At 49.5% G+C, this 27,214-nt stretch overlaps 3 protein-coding genes across 4 annotated transcripts; 1 reads left to right on the top strand and 2 right to left on the bottom strand.

The window, feature by feature from the left end:
• Positions 1–1,283: 1,283 nt before the first annotated feature.
• On the bottom strand, positions 1,284–18,300 carry sec23a (Sec23 homolog A, coat complex II component). 2 transcript variants are annotated; one of them, XM_061082795.1, is made up of 20 exons: positions 18,254–18,300; positions 15,106–15,371; positions 13,876–13,933; positions 12,767–12,853; positions 12,455–12,691; positions 11,995–12,071; positions 11,200–11,344; positions 10,965–11,123; positions 10,718–10,833; positions 9,906–10,029; positions 9,752–9,832; positions 9,569–9,658; positions 4,244–4,350; positions 4,001–4,154; positions 3,840–3,917; positions 3,605–3,766; positions 2,863–2,949; positions 1,858–2,013; positions 1,653–1,718; positions 1,284–1,429 (listed from the first exon to the last, which is right to left on the bottom strand). In XM_061082795.1, exons 2-20 carry the CDS (start codon positions 15,324–15,326, stop codon positions 1,340–1,342), a joined length of 2,295 nt encoding a protein of 764 aa, XP_060938778.1. In that variant the 5' UTR covers positions 15,327–15,371; positions 18,254–18,300; the 3' UTR covers positions 1,284–1,339. The 2 variants fall into 2 exon arrangements, with proteins under 2 accessions (XP_060938778.1, XP_060938779.1); XM_061082796.1 differs by lacking the exon at positions 18,254–18,300 and adding an exon at positions 17,920–18,194.
• On the top strand, positions 5,739–9,129 carry LOC133015565 (histamine H2 receptor). The gene is made up of 2 exons (XM_061082797.1): positions 5,739–6,435; positions 8,972–9,129. The coding sequence occupies exons 1-2, from the start codon at positions 5,739–5,741 to the stop codon at positions 9,127–9,129; spliced, it is 855 nt and encodes a 284-aa protein (XP_060938780.1).
• A 2,384-nt stretch (positions 18,301–20,684) lies between the features above and the next one.
• Positions 20,685–27,214, bottom strand: srp54 (signal recognition particle 54). Its single transcript, XM_061082642.1, has 17 exons — positions 27,047–27,214; positions 25,911–26,004; positions 25,464–25,560; positions 25,246–25,337; positions 25,077–25,161; positions 24,502–24,606; positions 24,329–24,395; positions 24,114–24,171; positions 23,853–24,003; positions 23,621–23,769; positions 23,441–23,541; positions 23,116–23,202; positions 22,961–23,034; positions 21,955–22,063; positions 21,463–21,633; positions 21,275–21,370; positions 20,685–21,161 (listed from the first exon to the last, which is right to left on the bottom strand). The coding sequence occupies exons 3-17, from the start codon at positions 25,539–25,541 to the stop codon at positions 21,070–21,072; spliced, it is 1,515 nt and encodes a 504-aa protein (XP_060938625.1). The 5' UTR covers positions 25,542–25,560; positions 25,911–26,004; positions 27,047–27,214; the 3' UTR covers positions 20,685–21,069.

The raw sequence follows: 27,214 nt of genomic DNA, 5'->3' as shown, positions 1-27,214 counted from the left end.
CGGAGAAGCGCCAGGCAAACTCTAACGAGACTTTTAACAAACCTGGTTCTGAATTTCACAATTTTTCAAACTATGATCAGATGAACGTTATTGATCCAACAAATGAGAAGTGAAATACAAGAACTTAAAAATCAGCAGCCGCACGGAACTGGAACAAGATGGAAGAAAGAAAAGAAAAGAGTTAAAAGACAATAACTCAACTTATAGACAATGGAAAATAAAGAGCTTTAATTTCATGAATGGACTTTGGTTCAGATTTATAATCTTAAATTCATTGACTTCCTCTGGTTCCTCGGGTCCTGCAGGAGGTCCGGGTTCCATGTGTGTTTGAAGATGCAGGGTCGCACACATTTGAACAAACAGTGGAAAAGGAGGTTTGTTGTCACGGTGACCCAGATGCTTCCTGGAGGAAGCGAGTGAAGAATGACAGGAAGTCAAAGATCATAGAGGGCGGAGCTACAACTGACTGCTGCTGTCATGGTAACGCTGTGAGGTGTGTGTGTGTGTAATGTAGTACTTACAGTGTTAGTTCTCAGAATAATGAAGCATGGCAGGAGCTAGTGAGTAGGGACGTTGCCATGGTAACAGAGACGCTGGAGTCACATTTAATTGTTCAAACTTTATTAGAAACACAAGAAAATAAAACATCGTCCCAGCATCAGGAGACAAATGTCAACACATGAAGCCTGCCACCTGCTGGTGAGAACAGGAACAGTTTCACAGCAGCATCTTTAAGTTGTGTGAACGGCTTCAAGATTTAAAGATTGATCACATGATTTATTTATTAGCTGTTTCTACTGCTTTGAATCAACCAATCACACGGAGCCTTGTATTTCATCACGACTGCTCACCAGTCACATGATCAGTCATCACTCAGGAGCAACATGATTGGCTCTCACTGCCCTGACGCTGCTGTTGATTGGCTGCTACCTGGACCTGACCGGTGACAGTGGGCGGGGTCAGTAACATAGGCAAGGTGGGGCAGAGGTGGGGTCAGGTGGGGAAGGGTGGAGTCAGGTGGAGTCAGGTGGGACAGAGGTGGGGTCAGGTGGGGAAGGGTGGGGAAGGGTGGGGACAGGTTAGGACAAGTGGGGACAGGTGGGGTCAGGTGGGGTCAGGTGGAGTCAGGTGGGGTCAGGTGGGGTCAGGTGGGGACAGGTGGGGTCAGGTGGGGTCAGGTGGGGTCAGGTGGGGACAGGTGGGGTCAGGTGGGGTCAGGTGGAGTCAGGTGGGGTCAGGTGGGGTCAGGTGGAGTCAGGTGGGGTCAGGTGGAGTCAGGTGGGGACAGGTGGGGTCAGGTGGGGTCAGGTGGGGTCAGGTGGAGTCAGGTGGGGTCAGGTCAGGCAGCACTGGAGACAGCGAGCTTCTTCAGATGATCCATGAACACCTGCAGGCTGACGTCGTCCGTGAGGATGGGAGCTCCAGACTCCTGCACAGAGAAGCACGTGTTAAACCTGGTGAGACACCTAAAGGTCAAAGGTTAAGTTCAGCCTATCTTCCAGACTCCTGCACAGAGAAGCACGTGTTAAACTTGGTGAGACACCTAAAGGTCAAAGGTTAAGTTCAGCCTCTCTTCCAGACTCCTGCACAGAGAAGCACGTGTTAAACCTGGTGAGACACCTGAAGGTCAAAGGTTAAGTTCAGCCTCTCACCTGTCCCCAGGTGAACATGTTGTTGTGGGTCTGGGAGGGGTTCACTTTGGAGAGCAGGAAACGAGCCTGAAACAAGATTGTGAAATAAAGTGGAACTCACTTTTATAATATATACACACAGGAGAAGGTGTGTGTGTGTGTGTGAGTGAGTGAGTGAGTGAGTGTGTGTGTGTGTGTGTGTGTGTGTGAGTGTTAGCGCCCCCACCTGGCTGCCTCCGTGCTCTGTGTCGATGTATCTGGGCATCGGAAAGCGATTGTGTAGCAGCTCCTGAGCATCGTCCACTGGAGCCTGAAGAAGGTGTTTGAAGTTTTCATACTCAGCGATTTCCTGGTAACCAGCCTTCCTCCACTGAGACACCGTCTGACACACACACAGAGAAACAGAGACACACACACACACACAGACACACACAGAGAGAAACAGAGACACACACACACACACAGAGAGAGAAACAGAGACACACACAGACACACACAGAGAGAAACAGAGACACACACACACACAGACACACACAGAGAGAGAAACAGAGACACACACAGAGAGACACACACAGAGAGAGAAACAGAGACACACACACACACACAGAGAGAGAAACAGAGACACACACAGACACACACAGAGAGAAACAGAGACACACACACACACACAGACACACACAGAGAGAGAAACAGAGACACACACAGAGAGACACACACAGAGAGAGAAACAGAGACACACACACACACACAGAGAGACACACACACACACACACACAGAGAAACAGAGACACACACGCACACACAGACACACACACAGACACACACACAGACACAGAGAGAAACAGAGACACACCCACACACACACAGACACACACAGAGAGAGAAACAGAGACACACACAGAGAGACACACACAGAGATGACACAGAGAGAGACACAGAGAGAAACAGAGACACACACAGAGAGACACACACAGAGAGAGAAACAGAGACACACACACACACACAGACACACACAGAGAGAGAAACAGAGACACACACAGAGAAACAGAGACACACACACACACACACACAGAGACACACACAGAGATGACACAGAGAGAGACACAGAGAGAAACAGAGACACACAGACACACACAGACACACACACACACACAGAAAATGTAGTTATTTTCTCGAGCAGTGTCTTCATGTCGATGTGTTTCTATAGAAACAGAGTAACTTGTATTTGTACCTCTCCGTGGTAAATGAGGATCTGGAAGAAGGTGTCCATCAGGAGGATTCTGTCCGGCAGGATGCTGCTGCTGTCCAACAGGACGGGCTGAGACACAGGGGGGCGGAGCAATCACTCGTTAAACAAACTGTGATTCAGTCTGAGAACAAACCAATCAGATCTCAGGTGTGTGTTGATGTTCCAGGAAGTAAGAGACGAACAGGCTCCTGTACACTGAGGCTCTGCTGTCAGTCAAACTGTCCATGTCTCTGATCAGGCATATGCAGTAAACCCCGCCCACTTTACGTGCACAGGCTCAGATCTTGATGTGGAAACCGGAGTTAACTTAAGGAGTTAATAATCAGCGTCATGTGACCAGAGCCTGGTCCTGATCGTTAGGTTCAGCTGGAGAACTGAAACATCTGCTGAGCAACAAGCAGCGTCACGAGTGTTAATGAAAACTTGAATCAAATAAAAACAACAAAAGCTAAAACAATCAGCTTTGTTTTCGTTTGGTTGATATTCTCTTTCCTGTTGAATTTGATGAAGATGACACAGTTACACAATAGTTCCACAGGGGGGCAGCACAACTGATACCTACTGTTAAACTCTGGCTCTGGATTCCAGTGAGAGTTTAGAAACTAGAAACTTCACTAACACTGACGTCGGATTCTTTCTAACTGGACTCTGAGTGTGATGCTGATGTTTGTGTTCAGGTGTTAATGAGGAACATGGTGACCCCCCCCCCCCCCGGTGCAGGTACCTCTGGCGGCCCATTGAAGGAGTAGGCGTACAGCACAGGCTGGATCATGATGAGGGCCTGAGTCAGGTCCTGTCTGTTGAACTGATGCCTGTAGTAGGAACTCTCGTCTGGACTGTTGTTGAACACCTGGAGGAACGGAGAGCGCCGCAGGTGGAACATGAACTGAAACACAAACACGCAGGTGAGAAGCAGGAAGGGAAGCGGCCGACAGCAGAGCACGAGGAGCGCAGGTCACCTGAGGGTAGAGGGAGAAGGTCTCGGAGAACCTGAAGGAGTTTGGATCGTCTTTGTGATAATCTCCAAACTTCTGACACTGAAACACAAACACGCACGACGACACACGTGAGCTTCACCGGCTGCGAGTCCACATCCATGTTCTCACCACACGCTTCATACCAGTCTGATCAGCTGTCTGTCTAACCAGCGCAGGACGTCTGGCCCCTCCTCCGTCTCCGTGCGGTACACAGCCAGCCTCGCCATCAAGATAGCCGCCGCCTCCTGGTCGAACGACGCTGCGATGTTCTGAATCTGAGTCTGAGCATCTGCCCAGCTGTGGGGGGGGGGGAGGGGGGAGAGAAGATGTGAGTGAACGTCTGTAAGCAGGTGGCACACGATGAGGTGTGTGGACAGGTGTCTCACTTCCTGGCCGTGGTGGTGACTCGGATGCGTCTCTGTCCTGACGAGTGTTGGTACTGAGTCACGAACTGGACGGCGCCGCGGCCGCCCTGAGGGATCGGAGCGTTGTGCTGCAACACACAGCTGGTCGTTAATCACCCGGTCAGGTGATGGTCGTTAATCAATCACCTGATGATCGTTAATCAATCACCTGATCAGGTGATGGTCGTTAATCACCCGGTCAGGTGATGGCCGTTAATCAATCAGGTGATGGTCGTTAATTAATCACCTGGTCAGGTGATGGTCGTTAATCACCTGGTCAGGTGATGGTCGTTAATCAATCACCTGATCAGGTGATGGTCGTTAATCAATCACCTGATCAGGTGATGGTCGTTAATCACCCGGTCAGGTGATGGCCGTTAATCAATCAGGTGATGGTCGTTAATCAATCACCTGGTCAGGTGATGATCGTTAATCAATCAGGTGATGGTCGTTAATCAATCAGGTGATGGTCGTTAATCAATCACCTGATCAGGTGATGATCGTTAATCAATCACCTGATCAGGTGATGATCGTTAATCACCTTTATTTAATAATATTCATATTATTATTATTAGTAACTTAAAATAAGCAGTGATGTCATCAAACTGAAATACAACATTTAACTGAGCTCAGAATCCTGAGCTCTGATTGGCTGCTTCACACCTGAGCTCTTAGTGGTCTGAGGTTCAACTGCAGCTGATAACACACCTGTACACCTGTTATTACCTGAGTCACACACACACACACACACACACACACACACACACACACACACACACACACACACACACACACACACACACACACACACACACACACACACACACACACACACACACACACACACACACACACACACACACACACAGGATATTGGATGTTCAGGTACAGTTGACATAGTCAGCAGATAACTCTGTGTGTGTGTGTGTGTGTGTGTGTGTGTGTGTGTGTGTGTGTGTGTGTGTGTGTGTGTGTGTGGTTGTGTGTCCTCTCATCATCTCAGCAGGTGACTGACAGGTGCACCACAGCAACGCTGCCTGTGGAGAGACACTCTCTCTCTCAGTCTCTCAGCAGGACACTCCCTCTGTCCTCGGACTCGGAGCTGATCTGACGCTCAGACTGAAATCATGACTTTAAAACTCCAGACATCGATCGATCAGCTGGTTTGACCTTTGACCAGAGCGTCGGTTCCAGGTGTCGATATCTAAGCGTCTCTGTGGAGGGAGCTGGACGTCGTCTGCTGGGAGGAAGCTGCTCAGTTGTCATGGAGACCTTTTTGTGTGTTGTCCAGGGACCCGAGTGTGGAGTTGTGATCACGTTTCCACTGCGAATTTGAGGAGAAGATTTTGGAAGAGCAGCATCTGGAGGTTGTTAGAGGAAGTGCAGCTCCACACATCTGGGAGAAAGTCGTATGTAAAAGCGTCCTCACGCATCCTGTCCGATCTGTAATCAGTGAACTCCTTCCTGTCCCGTGAAGATGGTGGACGCTCTGAGGACGCTGTACGCCACTCTGATGGCTGTAACCAGTGCAGCGTCCGTGTGTGGGAACCTCCTCCTCCTGCTGGTGCTGCTCCACAACAAGGAGCTTCGCTCCGACACGCTGGGTCTGACGGTGAGTTTCAGCCTCAGCGACCTGGCCCTGGGCCTCTCCACCCTCCCCTTCGGGGCCCACAACAGCCTCTCGCAGCCCGGTGGTCACCCGAGCGAGGGCGTCCTCTGTCAGGGCAGCGGCTTCCTCTTCCTCCTGCTGCAGACTTCCTCCATCCACTCGCTCACCTGGGCGACTGTAGACAAGTTCACAGAGATCTGCTTCGCCCTCAGCTACCAAAGCATCTGGACGACCGGACGGAGTCGGGTGGTCCTGGTCCTGGTCTGGCTATTCTGTCTGGTGAACGCCAGCCTGCCCCTGCTGGGGTTCGGCACCTACGCCTACAGCGAGTCCCGGTTCCTGTGCTGCCCGAGCTTCACGCCCGACAACCGATCCTTCGTGGTGCTGTGGATGACGTTGGGCATCGTGGCACCGCTCCTCACCATGTGCTCTCTGTACGGATACATGGTCTACGTGGCCAGGAAACAGGCTCGCAGGGGAACCTTCATGTGCAACGAGCTGCACTGCTTCCATGTTCCTGCCAACACCTACCTGAGGAGCTCCGTCGTCATGGTTACCACCTCAGGTGGGTTCATGCTGGGTTCTGATAGGTTCCTAACGAGACCTACCTGTGAACTCTTTAAGTTCTAGTCTGGTCACGTGTTCAGACTCTGGTCACGTGTTCAGACTCTGGTCACGTGTTCAGACTCTGGTCACGTGTTCAGACTCTGGTCACGTGTTCAGACTCTGGTCACGTGTTCAGACTCTGGTCACGTGTTCAGACTCTGGTCACGTGTTCAGACTCTGGTCACGTGTTCAGACTCTGGTCACGTGTTCAGACTCTGTGGTCACGTGTTCAGACTCTGTGGTCACGTGTTCAGACTCTGTGGTCACGTGTTCAGACTCTGTGGTCACGTGTTCAGACTCTGGTCACGTGTTCAGACTCTGTGGTCACGTGTTCAGACTCTGTGGTCACGTGTTCAGACTCTGTGGTCACGTGTTCAGACTCTGGTCACGTGTTCAGACTCTGGTCACGTGTTCAGACTCTGGTCACGTGTTCAGACTCTGGTCACGTGTTCAGACTCTGGTCACGTGTTCAGACTCTGGTCACGTGTTCAGACTCTGGTCACGTGTTCAGACTCTGTGGTCACGTGTTCAGACTCTGTGGTCACGTGTTCAGACTCTGTGGTCACGTGTTCAGACTCTGTGGTCACGTGTTCAGACTCTGGTCACGTGTTCAGACTCTGTGGTCACGTGTTCAGACTCTGTGGTCACGTGTTCAGACTCTGTGGTCACGTGTTCAGACTCTGGTCACGTGTTCAGACTCTGTGGTCACGTGTTCAGACTCTGTGGTCACGTGCTCAGACTCTGGTCACGTGTTCAGACTCTGGTCACGTGTTCAGACTCTGGTCACGTGTTCAGACTCTGTGGTCACGTGCTCAGACTCTGTGGTCACGTGTTCAGACTCTGGTCACGTGTTCAGACTCTGGTCACGTGTTCAGACTCTGGTCACGTGTTCAGACTCTGGTCACGTGTTCAGACTCTGGTCACGTGTTCAGACTCTGGTCACGTGCTCAGACTCTGGTCACGTGCTCAGACTCTGGTCACGTGTTCAGACTCTGGTCACGTGTTCAGACTCTGTGGTCACGTGCTCAGACTCTGGTCACGTGCTCAGACTCTGGTCACGTGTTCAGACTCTGGTCACGTGTTCAGACTCTCTGGTCACGTGTTCAGACTCTGGTCACGTGTTCAGACTCTGGTCACGTGTTCAGACTCTGGTCACGTGTTCAGACTCTGGTCACGTGTTCAGACTCTGGTCACGTGTTCAGCCTCTGGTCACGTGTTCAGCCTCTGGTCACGTGTTCAGACTCTTGTCACGTGTTCAGACTCTGGTCACGTGTTCAGACTCTGGTCACGTGTTCAGACTCTCTGGTCACGTGTTCAGACTCTGGTCACGTGTTCAGACTCTGGTCACGTGTTCAGACTCTGGTCACGTGCTCAGACTCTGGTCACGTGCTCAGACTCTGGTCACGTGTTCAGACTCTGGTCACGTGTTCAGACTCTGTGGTCACGTGCTCAGACTCTGGTCACGTGCTCAGACTCTGGTCACGTGCTCAGACTCTGGTCACGTGTTCAGACTCTGGTCACGTGTTCAGACTCTCTGGTCACGTGTTCAGACTCTGGTCACGTGTTCAGACTCTGGTCACGTGTTCAGACTCTGGTCACGTGTTCAGACTCTGGTCACGTGTTCAGACTCTGGTCACGTGTTCAGCCTCTGGTCACGTGTTCAGCCTCTGGTCACGTGTTCAGACTCTTGTCACGTGTTCAGACTCTGGTCACGTGCTCAGACTCTGGTCACGTGCTCAGACTCTGGTCACGTGTTCAGACTCTGGTCACGTGTTCAGACTCTGTGGTCACGTGCTCAGACTCTGGTCACGTGTTCAGCCTCTGGTCACGTGTTCAGACTCTTGTCACGTGTTCAGACTCTGGTCACGTGTTCAGACTCTGGTCACGTGTTCAGACTCTGGTCACGTGTTCAGACTCTGTGGTCACGTGTTCAGACTCTGGTCACGTGTTCAGACTCTGGTCACGTGGTCAGACTCTTGTCATGTGTTCAGACTCTGGTCACGTGCTCAGACTCTGGTCACGTGTTCAGACTCTGGTCACGTGGTCAGACTCTTGTCACGTGTTCAGACTCTGGTCACGTGTTCAGACTCTGGTCACGTGTTCAGACTCTGGTCACGTGTTCAGACTCTGGTGACGTGCTCAGACTCTGGTCACGTGTTCAGACTCTGGTCACGTGTTCAGACTCTGTGGTCACGTGTTCAGACTCTGGTCACGTGGTCAGACTCTGGTCACGTGTTCAGACTCTGGTCACGTGTTCAGACTCTGGTCACGTGTTCAGCCTCTGGTCACGTGCTCAGCCTCTGGTCACGTGCTCAGACTCTGGTCACGTGTTCAGACTCTGGTCACGTGTTCAGACTCTGTGGTCACGTGCTCAGACTCTGGTCACGTGTTCAGACTCTGTGGTCACGTGTTCAGACTCTGGTCACGTGTTCAGCCTCTGGTCACGTGTTCAGCCTCTGGTCACGTGTTCAGCTGGCTTCTTGTCTTGTTCTCAGTGTGTGTGCTGGTGTGCTGGCTGCCGTACATCTCAGTGTGTTTGTACGAGACGCTCAGCGGTCAGCAGAGCGCTGCAGTGACCTCTGCCCTTTCTGCTTGGCTGGTTCTGACCAGCTCTGCCCTCAACCCCTGGATCACCTGCATGACTCAGACGTAAGTGAAACTCAACAGAAGTAAACATTAAGATGCACCTATAGTCATTTTCTATAGCCTCATGTCCGTGTGTCTCCAGCAGGTACCGGGCCGCAGTGCGTCGGAGTGTCGGTATGTTGATTCGAAAACCTCTGGAGTCTCGCCCGCAGAGCTTCGCCCTCCACCTCCACCCAAACAATCGCATCAGCACAACATCCACAACACGTCCGACCTCATCACCAAAAACACCAACAGCAACACTGTCATCATCAACACTGCAACCCACACAATCGGATTCTAGTCCTGCAGCACTTGGCTGACCCCTACAGGAACCAGGTGGGATTGACTCTTTATATTTCAGGCTGTACAGATGGTGACGTTCTGCAAGGGGTGTTATTTTGTCTCAGACCGGACTGAGGCTGTCTAAAGGTCAGAGGTCAGGTGTTAAAGTTTGATCATAGTACCTGGTTGACGACCTCGAAGTAAAGAGCCAGCGTGGTGCCGGGATCCAAACCACAGATCTTCCATTGACACGTTCCTCCGGTACCGATCTCCTGTCAACACATGAACACACACCTGTAAACCTGCCCTGCAGACGAAACTGTATGGAAAGATCAAAGGTCAGCTGTGAATTGGAGGTTAAATACGTTCTCAGAGACACAGGGTCCTTTAGCGTTCAGAGACACACACGGTCCAATGGCTCCAGAGAGCTTGATCTCTCTCGAAGTCTGAAAAGAAAATACTGCAGTTTATTCTGTTGGCGAGGGGGCGTGGCCTCTGTGACCTGAGGAGCTATCGTACCTTGATCTCCAGTGTGGCGGCAAAGGCCATTTTGAATGACCCCTGGACGTCCTTGGTGAAAACTCTCTGGAAGGTTTGTTTAAACAGAGACGTATTGAAGGAGTCCGCCATCACCATGTAGCCTCTGGACACACAAACACACGTTAACAAACTGTGTCCAACATGTGCGCCGACACAACCGCCATCATCATCAGACTGATCAGTTACAGCATCCACACGAAGTCCCCAAGTCCACCTGCCTATGTTCACATGTACGACACCTGAAGATGCCATGCAGGATATTTAGAGACCCCTAGTGGTTATATTACCAACTACAACCACATGAACCCTGAGGACTGGAGGACTGTTTTCTAACACTGAGGCCTAATCCCATTTCACTGCTGGTTCTCCAGGGTCATGTCGCCCCTCGGTTGAACTCTTCCACTACGAATGGGGACATGAAGCTTACTCTTCAGGAGGGTCAGGGTTACGCAGCCGTTACTTTGACGAGGACGTCACCGTAAGAACATTGTTGAGATCTTAAATAAACCAATGCTATTGTTTAAAGCAACTAAAGTGACAAACCATTAATATCCAAATAACATGTGTGATAATAACGCAGGTGAATCAATGACATTTGAAACTGAAAAGCTTGATGCTCATTAAGTCAGTTATGTGAAGTTGAGCTGTTCAGACAGTATCATTATTATGTTCTGATTTATTATTATTAGAGATATTAATGAATCAAAGGCTCACAGGTGTTCTCAGATACCGTGTGTGTGTCTGTGTGTGTGCGTGTGTGTGTGTGTGTGTGTGCGTGTGTGTGTGTGTACCCGGTGTAGTTGGCACAGAACTTCATCTCCAGCAGACCGGTCTGATCAAGAGCACAGGCGTACATGTCGATGATGTGGCCATTACTGGACGCTCTGTTAGCAAGAGACTCGTAGTGCTACAACACACACACACACACACACACACACACACACACACACACACACACACACACACACACATGACAACAGAACTAAATAATGAACATTTGTGTTTATGTTAATAAGGTTAGAATCAGCTGTCACTCACCTTGTTGGCTTTCTTCATGAACTTGGCGTTGTCCTTCTCGATGTCGTGCCACGACCTGATGGGGGTCTTGAGTTCGTCTCCCACCACCATGCCAGGACCCTGTGTCGCTGGGCCACCGATGAACGTCATGATGCGAGCGCCAGTGTTGGGAAAGGTGCACTGTGGGAAAAACAGACACTAGTGAGATTCTGTAACGCCCCCCCCCCACATGATGCCAAAAGCCCGCCCCATTTACCTCCAGCAGGCCAACAGCGATGGACATGGCCACGCCCAGAGAGCGCAGAGGTCTCTTCCCCTGCGTGACGGGCCAGGGGTCACGCTGCAGCTCTCCCAGCAGGTCGGTCAGGTTCATGTCGATCTTCTGCACTGGCTGCAGGAACCTGAGGAACCAACAGTAACTGTCAGAACTCCCCAGCCCTGATTACCACTGCGCCCCTGACCTCCTGCTGTTTCATGGAAACCAGCGTCTGGTGACCTCACATCACCATGGTTACAGTTTAAAGAAGAGTAGGTCAGAGGGTCTTTCTGTGTTTGTGAGGAAACTTGACCTTTTTGAGGGTAAAGACATTAAGGGTTAAGTTAAATACAGAATGTAACTGAACAGCAGCTGTTAGCAAAGACAACCGGGTCAGTGAAGTTGTTTCTACTCCGGTAGCTGAGGCCGGGTGAAGGAGGTCATGTGACCAGAGACCAATCAGAGAAGGCTACGCACTGACTGAAAGATCCAATCAGCAAGAGGCTGTGCGCGTCTATGTCTTCATTTCCAAACTTCTCTGTTTAAGCTGATCTGAAACTCTGGAGTCGTGTGGACACCAGAAGGTTCTGTAGCAGAGCTGATGAGTTTTAAGAGGAAAACGTAGTCATGTGGGTGAAAGTTCAGAAAGAAAAGAGTTCCCAACTAACTGTGTGTGTGTGTGTGTGTGTGTGTGTGTGTGTGTGTGTGTGTGTGTGTGTGTGTGTGTGTGTGTGTGTGTGTGTCTGTGTCTGTGTGTGTGTGTGTGTGTGTGTGTGTGTGTGTGTGTGTGTGTACCTGTTGGACAGAGGCTGTTGGACGGTTTGAGGACCTCGGCCCTGAGCGGCCAAAGGTTTGGTCAAACCAAGCATCTCCTGCGAGTCACCAAAGATTCACAGCTGGTTAACATTGTTCACCGGCGGGAGTGTGAGTCGGTTGAAGTCAGATTTATATAAATAGAACATTACAAACTACAGGAGTGTTTCACAAACATGTATAAAATATAAGAACTTGTGTTTATGTACTTAAATTATGTGAAGTCCAATATGTTCTTTAATGTTCTTCTCTTTACTGTTTCAAATGTTGGTGATTTAATAAAACCCAAAAATATCCCTCTGCTTGTTTATTCACCCCCCCCCTCCACACCCCCCTAACAATAAACACAACACACGGACTGATATAACCCTAACTCCTCTTAGCTGCAGTTTAAACAACAGGTCATGGGATCTGTCTCTGACCGGACAGGGACGTCTTCTACCTGCAGCTGCTTGGCGCTCAGGTCCTTGGCGCCCCTGAAGACGTAGCTCTTGGAGATGCCCTCACAGCCGAGCTCGTGGACCTGGACCATGCGTCCGAACGTGATGAGTCCCACCAGCGCAGTGGGGGGGAGCAGAGACAGGGACATCTGCAGAGACTCCTTCAGAGCCTGCAGGTCTTCGTCCTCCATACAGGTGTCCACCACATACAGGAAGACCAGCGGCATCTGAGGACCCCGCTGAGGAGGAGACCGGACTGGGTTACACACCTGATGAGTTGTGTGTCTCTCCACGTGCCTGTGTGAGTCTCTTACCTGCACCACGTACTCGATGGTGGAGAACTGAGGCAGCAGCTCAGCAGGTTGGTTCACCTCCGTGATCCCAGCGTAGGACGGAGGAAACTGAAACACACACACCTCGGTTACTATGGGACTCAGGACCAGTCTGTTGTTTGTGCTTTAGAGTTTAGATTTGATTTTAAAGTTGAGGTTAGAATCACTGACGTGTTTTATCTGGGAAACATGAAGTCAGAACAACATAATAATATGCAAAATGAAAAGAGTTGTTTTTTGATGGATTCGTTTTAAACAAATCCAGTGTACTGAGAGATTCAAGATTCAAGATTTTTATTGTCAAATGCATCGAGATAACATGAAGCAGTCGCTGGCAATGAAATGATCTATCTATATATCTATACATATGTTATATATACTGTATATATATATACTGTATATATATATATAACACTTTGGACAGTTCCTCTGATATTCTCTTTGGAGCCGTGTTCACGTGGATCACAGAGGATTAAGGCTCATGTGAATGTCCGGGCTCGTTGACACTTGGGTTTGGAGGCAGGTTGTGTTTTATATTTGTTGTTTATTTACATTCGAGGAATCGATCACCATTAACTTTCTGGACATAGAATATCAGCAACCTCCAGGCAGTGCTCCAGAACCTGCCCTCCTGTGAATCACTTTCCTGCTTTGGCGATTAATTCACTCGCCACATAATTCGCTTCAACTGCAGCATCCCTCTTTATCATGAGCTCTATATTTCTCATTGTCTAACCCTATACTGTATATAATATATATTATGGCCTTTATTGGATAAGACAGAGAGTCTTGTGGTGAAAGGGGGAAAATGGGGAAAGACACGCAGATTATATTAAAAAATATATTTCACAGGCCAGATTCTATTATATTTTGGGCATCAGGCCGAGGGCAACAAAAGGAAAACAAATAATGTGAATAAAGTACAATTTTACCAAGAAGGGTAAACCACGACATAAAATAAGGTGGAGTCAGTTCTCTGAGAGAAAAGTGATAATATTAGTTGGATTGTTTAACGAGTTTACTAGTTGGTTCTAGTTATTCTTTCAGTGAAGGTCCTCACAAGTATAGAAGAAAAGCTGGTTGAACTTTACCTGATTCCTCTGGTAACAGAAGTTACACGCCCACAGTTTGGCTCGGTAGTCCACCTGACTGCAACAGACAGGTGGAGGTCAGACAGGTGGAGGTCAGACAGGTGGAGGTCAGACAGGTGGAGGTCATACAGGTGTTAGACAGGTGTTAGACAGGTGGAGGTCAGACAGGTGTTAGACAGGTGGAGGTCAGACGGTGGAGGACAGACAGGTGGGGGTCAGACAGGTGTTAGACAGGTGCAGGTCAGACGGGTGTTAGACAGGTGGAGGTCAGACGGGTGGAGGTCAGACAGGTGGAGGTCAGACAGGTGGAGGTCAGACAGGTGGAGGTCAGACAGGTGGAGGTCAGACAGGTGTTAGACAGGTGTTAGACAGGTGGAGGTCAGACAGGTGGAGGTCAGACAGGTGGAGGTCAGACAGGTGGAGGTCAGACAGGTGGAGGTCAGACAGGTGTTAGACAGGTGGAGGTCAGACAGGTGGAGGTCAGACAGGTGGAGGTCAGACAGGTGGGGGTCAGACAGGTGGAGGTCAGACAGGTGGGGGTCAGACAGGTGTTAGACAGGTGTTAGACAGGTGGAGGTCAGACAGGTGGAGGTCAGACAGGTGGAGGTCAGACAGGTGGAGGTCAGACAGGTGGAGGTCAGACAGGTGTTAGACAGGTGGAGGTCAGACAGGTGGAGGTCAGACAGGTGGAGGTCAGACAGGTGGGGGTCAGACAGGTGGAGGTCAGACAGGTGTTAGACAGGTGGAGGTCAGACAGGAAGAGGTCAGACAGGTGGAGGTCAGACAGGTGGAGGTCAGACAGGTGGGGGTCAGACAGGTGTTAGACAGGTGGAGGTCAGACAGGTGGAGGTCAGACAGGTGTCAGACAGGTGGAGGTCAGACAGGTGTTAGACGGGTGGAGGTCAGACAGGTGTTAGACGGGTGGAGGTCAGACAGGTGTTAGACGGGTGGAGGTCAGACAGGGGTCAGACAGGTGGAGGTCAGACAGGTGTTAGACAGGTGGAGGTCAGACAGGTGTTAGACAGGTGGAGGTCAGACAGGTGTCAGACAGGTGTTAGACAGGTGGAGGTCAGACAGGTGGAGGTCAGACAGGTGTCAGACAGGTGGAGGTCAGACAGGTGGGGGTCAGACAGGTGTCAGACAGGTGGAGGTCAGACAGGTGTTAGACGGGTGGAGGTCAGACAGGTGTTAGACGGGTGGAGGTCAGACAGGTGGAGTAGTGATGCGTACCACAGGGGGTTGAGCACAGCTCGACAGGTGGCGCGGCTGCAGAGAACCGGTTCATACTGGATCGGGGGCAGGTCGGGCCGCTCCTTCAGGGGCGTGACCAGAGCGGCCACCGGCACCACCATGCGCGTGGCCTCCAGCCGACTGGACGGCCACACGTTCCAGCTGAAGCGCACGCCGTCACGCTCCTCGTTCTGAGCGATGTACTCGGGGAAGGTTGCCATGGCGATGCAGGCACACAGGGGGCGGGGCACACCGACAGGGAGACGCTGAGAGGAGACGACAACACATCAGGTTCGTACACACGGAACTACACAATACTGAGTCTGTGTGTGGACCTTTGTGTAGTGTGTGTGTTAACATTAGAGAACATATGATATTCTATAACTTCACACACACACACACACACACACACACACACACACACACACACACACACACACACACACACACACACACACACACACACACACACACACACACACACACACACACACACACACACACACACACACACACACACACACACACACACACACACACACACACACACACACACACACCTCATGGTTGAATGCACTTACTCGCTTTGGATAAGAAGAACTAAATGAAATGTATTATAATCGTTTCATGGACAGGTGTACTGTGTGTATATATATATATATATTTATTCAAAAGTTTGGTCACACCTTCTCATTCAATGGTTTTTCTTTATTCATTGAAGATTTATACTGAAGACATCCAAACTATGAAGGAACACAAATGAAATGATGAGGTAAACAAAAAAGTTTCAAACAAACCAGAATGTTTTATATTTTAGATTCTTCAAAGTAGCAACTTTATGCTCTGATGACTCTTGACCTTCTTCCATTCTGATTCATGAGGTCGTGACCTGGACGGGTTCCAGAGCTGCTGAGGACCACCTTCACCTGACCTGCTGAGAGCCAGGTCAGGTGAAGGTGGAGCCAGGTCCTCTGGGTTCAGGTCAGGTGAAGGTGGAGCCAGGTCCTCTGGGTTCAGGTGGGGTGAAGGTGGAGCCAGGTCCTCTGGGTTCAGGTCGGTGAAGGTGGAGCCAGGTCCTCTGGGTTCAGGTCAGGTGAAGGTGGAGCCAGGTCCTCTGGGTTCAGGTCGGGTGAAGGTGGAGCCAGGTCCTCTGGGTTCAGGTCGGGTAAAGGTGGAGCCAGGTCCTCTGGGTTCAGGTCGGTGAAGGTGGAGCCAGGTCCTCTGGGTTCAGGTGGGGTGAAGGTGGAGCCAGGTCCTCTGGGTTCAGGTCGGTGAAGGTGGAGCCAGGTCCTCTGGGTTCAGGTGGGGTGAAGGTGGAGCCAGGTCCTCTGGGTTCAGGTCGGTGAAGGTGGAGCCAGGTCCTCTGGGTTCAGGTGGGGTGAAGGTGGAGCCAGGTCCTCTGGGTTCAGGTCGGTGAAGGTGGAGCCAGGTCCTCTGGGTTCAGGTGGGGTGAAGGTGGAGCCAGGTCCTCTGGGTTCAGGTCGGGTGAAGGTGGAGCCAGGTCCTCTGGGTTCAGGTGGGGTGAAGGTGGAGCCAGGTCCTCTGGGTTCAGGTGGGGTGAAGGTGGAGCCAGGTCCTCTGGGTTCAGGTCGGTGAAGGTGGAGCCAGGTCCTCTGGGTTCAGGTGGGGTGAAGGTGGAGCCAGGTTCTCTGGGTGAAGGTGGGGTGAAGGTGGAGGCCATGTTCCTTGTTTCTTGACCCAAGCAAGTCTCTTCTTCTTCTTGTTCTTCTTCCTCAGCCGTGGCTTCTTTGCAGGAACTCCACCATGAAGACCTGATTCACGCAGTCTCCCCTGGAGCTGAAGTTGAGATGTTTCTCCTTCCTGATCTCCATGAAGCTTCATGTTGCCTCTGATCTGAGGTGCTGGTGACTTGTTTCTGAGGCGGGTCGCTCTGATGAACTTCTCCTCGGCAGCATAGGTCTTGGTCTTCTTGTCCTGGGCGGTCCTCATGAGAGACAGCTTCATCAGAGCGTTTGATGGTTTTCACGACTGAACTTGAGGAAACATTCAAAGTTCTTGAAACTTTCCGGATTGACTGACCTTCCTGTATTAAAGTGATGATGGACTGTCTCTTTACCTAGTGGAGTGGTTCTGGCCATGAAGTGGATTAGAGCTGTGGTGGAATCGGTCTGTTCACTGTTTAGAGCTGAGCACCAACCTGCCTCTGCACGGCTGATCGTCTCAAACACATGAAGAAGAACACATTCCACAGATCTACTCTAGACAAGGCCACTGATCGTCTCAAACACATGAAGAAGAACATTCCACAGATCTACTCTGGACAAGGCCGCTGATCGTCTCAAACACATGAAGAAGAACACATTCCACAGATCTACTCTGGACAAGGCCGCTGATCGTCTCAAACACATGAAGAAGAACACATTCCACAGATCTACTCTAATGAGAACCCGTCCAGGTCACGACCTCATGACGCTGAATGGAAGAAGGTCAAGAGCAGCAAAGCATAAGGTGGCTACTTTGAAGAATCTAAAGTATAAAACATATTCTGGTTCTGGCACTTTTTTATTTACCACATAATTCCATATGTGTTCCTTCATAGTTTTGATATCCCACGAGTTCACTTCACAGAGAAAACACAGACTCGTCACTCAGAGCTGGTTTGATAAAGTAAAATATCAAATCTAATCTAATATCATAACCCTGACCACACCCAGGAGAGAAGCCAACAACCACAGTGCACTCCATTACTCTGTAACTGCAGATTCAATATAGAACAGTAGATTCTACTATAGTATTCTGTAGTACTACTGTAGTATACTGTAGTATAAATAAAGTAACACAAAGTACAAATACCTCAGACGGGTGCAGTAACTGTACTCAGTTACTTTCTGTCCAGGTCACCGATCAGGATCAATGATCAATGACATCAGTTCGTCATTCAGCTGATATTAACTATATTGCACTGTGTGACGTCACGTGTACCGTACAGCTGCGTGGAGTTTAAAGTCTGCAGCTCAGTTAGCATCACAGCTAACAGCAGCTAGCCGTCCAGGTGACAGCTCGCCACTGACGTCACACCGGTGACAGGACTGACGCAGGTGAGTTGACAGGCGCCAGGTGTGTGTCTGTGTGTGTGTGTGTGTGTGTGTGGGTGTGTGTCTGTGTGTGTGACAGAGCGTGGACTTACCGCCGCTGCGCTGAACTGACAACGAAGCAAAACAACATGGCGGCGGCCCGGCGCCACGTCACGCAACAGATAACACAAAAACAACGAGGTCTCACTCTGACCAATATTCAGGGACCACACTCTTCCTGATAGACACACACATTCAAACGCGGTTGCATTTTGACTCCGAGTGAATCATCTCACCAATGTAAGATCTTTGTTTTCCCTTACAGTCCAGAGTTTCTCACACCTGAGAGTGTGTGTCTCTGAGAGTGTGTGTCTGTCTCACACCTGAGAGTCTGTGTCTGTCTCACACCTGAGAGTGTGTGTCTGTCTCACATCTGAGAGTGTGTGTCTGTCTCACACCTGAGAGTGTGTGTCTGTCTCACACCTGAGTGTGTGTGTGTCTGTCTCACACCTGAGAGTCTGTGTCTCCTAGAGTGTGTGTCTGTCTCTGAGAGTGTGTGTCTGTCTCACACCTGAGAGTGTGTGTCTCTGAGAGTGTGTGTCTGTCTCACACCTGAGAGTGTCTGTGTGTGTCTCACACTGAGAGTGTGTGTCTGTCTCACACCTGAGAGTCTGTGTCTCTGAGAGTGTGTGTCTGTCTCACACCTGAGAGTGTGTGTCTGTCTCACACCTGAGAGTCTGTGTCTCTGAGAGTGTGTGTCTGTCTCACACCTGAGAGTGTGTGTCTGTTTCACACCTGAGAGTGTGTGTCTGTCTCACACCTGAGAGAGTGTGTCTGTCTCACACCTGAGAGTCTGTGTCTGTCTCACACCTGAGAGTCTGTATCTGTCTCACACCTGAGAGTCTGTGTCTGTCTCACACCTGAGAGTGTGTGTCTGTCTCACACCTGAGAGTCTGTGTCTGTCTCACACCTGAGAGACTGTGTCTCACACCTGAGAGTGTGTGTCTGTCTCACACCTGAGAGTGTGTGTCTGTCTCACACCTGAGAGTGTGTGTCTGTCTCACACCTGAGAGACTGTGTCTCACACCTGAGAGTGTGTGTCTGTCTCACACCTGAGAGTCTGTGTCTGTCTCACACCTGAGAGTGTGTGTCTGTCTCACACGTGAGAGACTGTGTCTGTCTCACACCTGAGAGTGTGTGTCTGTCTCACACGTGAGAGACTGTGTCTGTCTCACACCTGAGAACCATGTCTGTCTCACACCTGAGAGTATGTGTCTGTCTAACACCTGAGAGTCTGTGTCTGTCTCACACCTGAGAGTCTGTCTCACCCCTGAGAGACTGTGTCTGTCTCACACCTGAGAGTCTGTGTCTCACACCTGAGAGTCTGTGTCTGTCTCACACCTGGGAGTCTATGTGTGTGTCTCACACCTGAGAGTCTGTGTCTGTCTCACACCTGAGAGTCTGTCTCACCCCTGAGAGACTGTGTCTGTCTCACACCTGAGAGTCTGTGTCTCACACCTGAGAGTCTGTGTCTGTCTCACACCTGGGAGTCTATGTGTGTGTCTCACACCTGAGAGTCTGTGTCTGTCTCACACCTGAGAGTCTATGTGTGTGTCTCACACCTGAGAGTCTGTGTCTGTCTCACACCTGAGAGTCTGTGTCTGTGTCTCACACCTGAGAGTCTGTGTCTGTCTCACACCTGAGTCTGTCTCACACCTGGGAGTCTGTGTCTCACACCTGAGTCTGTGTCACACCTGAGAGTCTGTGTCTGTCTCACACCTGAGAGTCTGTGTCTGTCTCAGTGAGAGTGTGTGTCTGTCTCACACCTGAGAGTGTGTGTCTCTGAGAGTGTGTGTCTGTCTCACACCTGAGAGTGTCTGTGTGTCTGTCTCACACCTGAGAGTGTCTGTGTGTGTCTCACACTGAGAGTGTGTGTCTGTCTCACACCTGAGAGTCTGTGTCTCTGAGAGTGTGTGTCTGTCTCACACCTGAGAGTCTGTGTCTCTGAGAGTGTGTGTCTGTCTCACACCTGAGAGTGTGTGTCTGTTTCACACCTGAGAGTGTGTGTCTGTCTCACACCTGAGAGTGTGTCTGTCTCACACCTGAGAGTCTGTATCTGTCTCACACCTGAGAGTCTGTGTCTCACACCTGAGAGTCTGTGTCTGTCTCACACCTGAGAGTCTGTGTGTCTCACACCTGAGAGTCTGTGTCTGTCTCACACCTGAGAGTCTGTCTGTCTCACCCCTGAGAGTCTGTCTCACCCCTGAGTCTGTGTGTGTCTCACACCTGAGAGTCTGTGTCTGTCTCACACCTGAGAGTCTGTGTCTGTCCCACACCTGAGTCTGTCTCACACCCGAGAGTCTGTGTCTCACACCTGAGAGTCTGTGTCTGTCTCACCCCTGAGAGTCTGTGTCTGTCTCACCCCTGAGAGTCTGTGTCTGTCTCACACCTGAGAGTCTGTCTGTCTCATATCCGGTCCTGTCCTCACACCTCATGTTAATTCTCCATGCCTGGCTTAAATATTTAAAGACACAGAAGCTTCACAATGTTTCAATACAAATGTTTATTGTTTGACACTAACTAACGTCATCATCATCTTGTCCAATCAGGACTCACTCTGCTCTTAAAGCTTTTACAGAAACATAATACAGAATTAAATTAACGAGGCTCCTCCCATTCATTTAAAGGTTAAGGTCAAACTGCGTCGACCACAAACTGACTTTTTTTTCCGTGTGTAACTTCTCCTTTAAATCGTCCTTTTTCTACTTCTGGTGTTTTTCTAAAAGCACAAATCGTTGGAGAATCACGTCCTTTATTTCATCCATCTCCACTTCCTGTTTCTGTAAGCCCTGCCCCTTCCATCTGTTTCCACCAGGAGGCAGCACATTGACTTTTCTCAACTATCTTTCGGCGGGTGATTGGTCGGTGGTCACATGTTGTTGAATCCCATCATGCCTTTCATGTTTCCAGCGGCTCCCTGCTGGAACTGACGCATCATAGACTGAAGACCAGCCATTCCACCTGAAAACAGCAAACAGGAAGTCAACTCCTTTTAAGGGATTGGTCACATGGTCCATCTTTACTTACAGTCTATAGCAGATATACATAAAGATAATCAGGTGCTTCAGCCTCACCCATGTGGTGCAGGACTCGGGGGTCCATCATTTTCGCCATCTGCTGGTTGAGTTTGGCCATCTGAGACGGGTTTACGTTCTTGGACATGTCTCCTCCTGAAAATAGAGACATCTTTAACCACTGCCCCCTGCTGGACGTTAATTAAGCTACAACATTGGTTCATTTCGGATGCCTTTAATAAGTTCACCTTTAAACAGTCCTTTGATGCCCCCCATCTTCTTCACCATCTGGGCGAACTTGGTGTACTGGGTGAGGAGCTCCTGGACGTCCCTGGTGGCCACACCGGACCCCCGGGCCACCCTCTGGATCCTGTTGGGCTGCTTACTGAACAGCTTGGCTCCGTCCTTACTGTCCAGCTCTACAGGAAGCAGGAGAACCAGAGGAACCAGTAATGGACACTGGTTTCAGTAGAATGTGTTTCCACACAGACCTGATCCAGCAATCAATGTCAACACGTTGTACTGTGTGTGTACTTGTGGAGATATCTTTGTGAGGACCGTTTTGAGCCTAGAACCTACAGAGTGACCCACTTTCAATGAGCTGCCAGAGGGTTAAGAGGTTATTGTAGGACTGGGTTTAGAATGAGGTTTAGTTTAGGCATTTCATTTGGCTGGTTGAGGTAAGGGTCCAGATAATGTGTGTGTCCTCACTAAGATAGAAGTAGAAACATGTGTTTTACCCTGGTCATTCATGCTGTCCATGATGGTCATGAGTTTCTTCAGTCTGGACATTGATTCCTGTTCATTTCCTTTACTCATGAAGTCCGTACCAAAGCCAGGAATCATCCCCTGAAAGCACACACACACACACTTCCTGTGAGTAACTGATTCACAAAACTTTACTTACAGTGAGACTAACAGCAGTTTGTCCCCGTTTGTATGTTATGAATAAAGTTGATACAAAAAAAGTGCAGGTTCGAATCCACAGCCACCTACAGTGGCACAGTGGAAACAGAAGCTGAGGGAGGTGTATGGAATGGAGGCTTTAACTGCTCAATTACAATTAAGGTCTGATGTTTTGGTGAGGAGGTGGCTACCTATTGCAGGATACCTCTCTAACTGAGGGGGATGTCTTAACTGTCCATTTATTTATTTATTATTTTTCACTCATCAGTCTGTCATATATAATTTGTGATGTTGTCAAGGAATGTTTCTGTTTCTCTTCAATAAAGTTCTTAAAAAAAAAAAAAAAAAGTGCAGGTTCAATGCGAACATCATTCTTTGACCTTTGTTTATTTTCTCTCTTTGTTCAACTACGTAGTCATGTTATTGAGAAAAGCACCTTTTGATTTCACTTCAGGTTTTGTAAAGCTTGCACTCTGAAGCCTGAGTTTAGTTCTGCTGGCAGCTCAGATTCTGACAGGAAGCCGGTGTAATAATAAAGCTGAGGATGGCAGCAGTGCATGAACCTGGTCACAGAAGACAACCGTACGGGACTCTCAGAAAAGTAACTTCTATTGTTTGGGGAATTTCCTGGACTTTACAATAACGATGTGTGCACAGAAGCAGTGTGAATGTGAGGAGAGGAGCTGAAGCTGGAGCACAGAGAGAATCTAACCACAGGGTTTTAGTGAAATCTGCTCTCAGAATAAAAGACCACGCGCTGGAATAAAGAGAAAAGAACCATAAGCCTCAGTCATGTGACCCGTCTTCAAGTGTCTCAGGTGCGAGTGTGTGAGAGCTCACCATGATCTGTCCGAAGGGTCCCATCTTCATGATGTTCTGAAACTGCTCATACATGTCTCTGAGGGTGAACTGGCCTGAAGGTCAGAGGTCACAAGTCAGTCTTCATACCCATAATGCACTGCATGTTCTCCAGGCGAGTTTGTCTAACGTCTCACCGTGTTTGAGTTTGTCGATCAGCTCCTCGTTATCGTCTAGTTTGAGCTCGTTCACTCTGTCGATCAATCCTTCTATATCTCCCATCCCTGACAGGAAGAGGAGGAGTTACAGAAGATTTCCATGGCAACACAAAACAACACGTTAATGACTTTTACAACTGTTACAAACAGGAAGGATTGTGTTCAGAGAATTCTTCTTGGGGGTTAGGGTTTCTTATCTTCATTTTTTATATTTATAATATCCATATGGTGCAGTGATTGGACAGACTAACTGGCTGTTTCCACCTATGACCAGCAGGTGTCGCTGTCAGGAGTGAGGCCTTACCAAGCAGTTTGCTGATGAACGGCTGCGTCTTAAATGGCTCGAAGTCGTCGATGTGTTCTCCTGTCCCGATGAAGATAATGGGACTCCTGGTGGCCGCCACACTGACAGGAAACAGAAGAAGAAGAACATTAACACATGTAGAGTCGGTGGGTTTCTGTGACATCACAGAACAGGCCTTACGCGCTCAGAGCTCCTCCTCCTTTGGCGTGTCCGTCAAGTTTGGTGACGATCACGGACGCCACGTCCACTTTGTCTTTGAAGGCTTTAGCCTGAGACTCGCAGGCCTGTCCGATCGACGCATCCATCACGTACACAATGTTGTCCGGTTGCTACGGAAACAACAGGAGATGAAACACACGTTCAGGATCCATCTATTAGATACAGAACAGTGACGGTGTGTTCAGGTACTCACCACAGCATTGGACACTTGTAACATTTCCTCAAACAGCGAGTCTTCCTGTTTGTGTCGCCCACTCGTGTCCACGATGATGATCTCAAAGTTCTCATTTTTGAACTTGTCCACGCCCTCGTAGGCGATCACCACCGGGTCCATCTCTGTGTAACTGAACGCAACACACAGTTACACAACACACAGTTACAACAGCAGACAGCACGGGCCACTAGATGCAATACAGTAACAGCAGGGGGCGCTGTGTGCACTCCAGTGACTCACCTGCCATAGAAGGGGATTCTGGCTTTGGTGGCATTTTGTTTGAGCTGATCGAAGGCGCCTGTGACAGGGGACAGGACGAGGGTCAGTGCTATGATGTCAGCTGATGTGTGTAGTGGTTAACGTGAGCACGTGTTTCACAGTGAATGTATGTGTGACAATGAAGAGGTCGGGGGTGCGTCTACTATCTGAACATCACAACAGGAGAAAGTGTTCACCTGCTCTGAAGGTGTCGGCACAGATCAGACACGTCTTCCAGCCTTTCCTCTGGTAGTAATACGCCAACTGCAGCAAACATAGCAGAGAATAAGAAACAAACCCCAGGGGGCGCTCTGCGCCAACACAGTGTTTATTAAAAGGGGGGGGGGGGGGTTCAGGTGTATGATGTCACCTTGGAGCAGGTTGTGGTTTTCCCACTTCCCTGAAGACCAACAAACATGATGACGTTGTTCTTCCCTTTAGTCGGGGTCCAGGCCTTCACACCGGGGTCGACCAGCTGACAACACACACACATTACACACACACATTACACACACATTACACACACATTACACACACATTACACACTAACTAACCAGGTTTAAGATTACTGATTCTGCAAATACGTCCCTCCCTCCCTTCAGAGGAGCCATCACCACTGATCTGACAAACATGATGGAACATTCATCAGGTTCTGGAGAGTCAGACACTGATGAATGTTCCAGGTGTTAGTGACGGGGGGGCGGCTGCAGCTCAGAGACGGTTCAGGACCAGTGAGTCTCCACCCTGATGACACACAACACCTTGGTGCTGATTGGCTGGAACAGCAGTGTGTTGCTCAGGTCATGCACAGGCCTGGGTCATTACACCAGATTTCCTCTAGTGGACAATGAGCTGCACTGACTCCTGATCACAATTATGTATTTGACCTAAAGATATGATTCCCCCCCGGCTCTTCCAGGTCGTGTCCAGGCCCGCTGATCTGACCTTGACGAGCTCTTTGAAGACGGCGTGTTGGATCATCCTCCTCTTGTTCAGACCTGAGGCCATCTCCTCCAGATCTATGGCAGACCTGTAGGGACAAAAAACACAAACATTTGTCAATGCAGCTGAACCAGATTCAGGTCTCAGATTTGGATCCAGGATCAGGACTCACTTTACATTCTCTCGTAGCTGTTTGACCAGCTTGATGTTGACATCAGCTTCCAGCAGAGCTGCACACACCTCCTTCAACATGGCATTCAACACCTGAAACACACACATCATCAGAGTCCACAGCCTCCACCTCATGACCCATCAGCTGATGCGTCCATGAGGAAACAACTGAAGAGTGATTCCTCAGGACCTCAAAGGTTCAGGTTCCAGTTCAGTTACCTCTTCGTTGATGATGGTGGCGTTGCTGAGGGACCTCAGCGCCGAGGTGATCTTCCTCCCGAGGTCGGCTAACACCATGATGACGTCTGAGTGGATCCTGGAAAACAGACAAAACTTAACTCACACAAACAAAACAACCACAACTAACTACTTTGATAATCGATTCCTCGGTTCAGTTTTTTTTACATTAATCGGATAAAAAGACAAAAGCTGCATTTGAACCTTTCCAGTAGTTTGTTCTATACGGATTATCTACATCTTCATTATGACTCATTCTTCTCATACGTTTGTGATTGTACTATTTCATCCATTTGTCATTTTAGCGTCTGTCACGAGTTAGAAGCGTCACCCCCCCCACTCGCCTGCTCTCACACAGACTCACACACACGTCTCAGTTGAGTGCAGGTCTGAAAGCAGCTACTGTGTGTGTGTGTGTGTGTCACTGACCGTGTGTGTGTTTCAACAGTGTGTTGAGGGAGCCCCCCCGACTGAGTGGACTCAGCGAGTCAGCAGGTCAGCTGACTGGTGAAGGAGGCACTTCCTGTAATAACAATAACAACAACAAGTGATGAACAGTTGCCCCCTGGCCTTGTGCAGACCCTCACGTGTCAGACACCAGCCAATCAGAGGACAGCATGTCACAGGTGAGAGCTCTCATCCACAGTGTGGACAGATCATCATCATTTCATTAGAACGAGATTTCTGCCTTCTGTACAATCAATAACGACCAAATCTGTAAATAAAAGATCCATCAGTCGACTCCTCCTACTGACGTCATCACCCCTGAGAACAATATGTGAAGTGCAATGAATGATGGGATCAGCTGGGGGGGGGGGGGTGACCTCATCAGTCTTTATAACAGCCTCTGAAGGAGGCGTGGCCTGAACTTCAACATTCCCACTAAAACCAACTCCGTTAATTTACGTCCACATGTTTTTCCTGTGGTTCAAGTTGTAGGCGGAGCCTGAGCGGAGTCTTCTATGACGCATGTACGATCAGTTGAATCGTCGGCTAGGATACTTCAACGCTGTCACGTGATCTCCGTGTCCTGTTCTTTAACAAATCAACAATCAACCAGACGAGAAGATGATCGATACAATAATATAACTGATCGGAATCAATAACAATCCAGTCATTAACTGTGTTTTGTTTTGGTTTCCGTAGGAACGTGTTGCATTAATTACATTTAAACCTTTAAGCAAATCACATCAACATCTGGATAATCACGTGATCAGTTTGACACCAACAACGTGTCGTCTGTTTGCTGCGCTACGTGTTAGCCGTTAGCTCAGTTAGCTGTGGTATCTGTGTTAGCTCAGTTAGTTTAGTTATCTGTGTTAGCTCAGTTTGCTGTGTTAGCTGTGTTGCTCAGTTAGCTGTGGTATCTGTGTTAGCTCAGTTAGTTGTGTTGCTCTGTTAGTTGTGTTAGCTCAGTTAGCTGTGTTGTTCAGTTAGTTGTGTTGCTCTGTTAGCTGTGTTAGCTCAGTTGGTTGTGTTGCTCAGTTAGCTGTGTAGCTCAGTTAGCTGTGTTAGCTCTGTTAGCTGTGTTACGGTGAATTGACGGTGAAGTCTCCGGTATTTACCGTCTCTCGATGACTTCTTCCAAACAGCGGTTGCAACTCGGAGTCGCGTCATCAATCTACACCGGAAACACTGGGCAGCTGCTTTTCCTTCGCCTCTAATAAACTTCCTGTTAAAGCAGCAGCGCCACCTGGAGGCCGTCACTCCTCCGTCGACTCCAATAATAACAA

The sequence above is a fragment of the Limanda limanda genome, chromosome 12 (assembly GCF_963576545.1).
Source record: "Limanda limanda chromosome 12, fLimLim1.1, whole genome shotgun sequence".
NCBI classification, from domain to species: Eukaryota; Metazoa; Chordata; class Actinopteri; order Pleuronectiformes; family Pleuronectidae; genus Limanda; species Limanda limanda.
The sequence above is the reverse complement of the archived record's forward strand: the minus strand, read 5'-3'. Positions and strand labels throughout refer to the sequence as shown.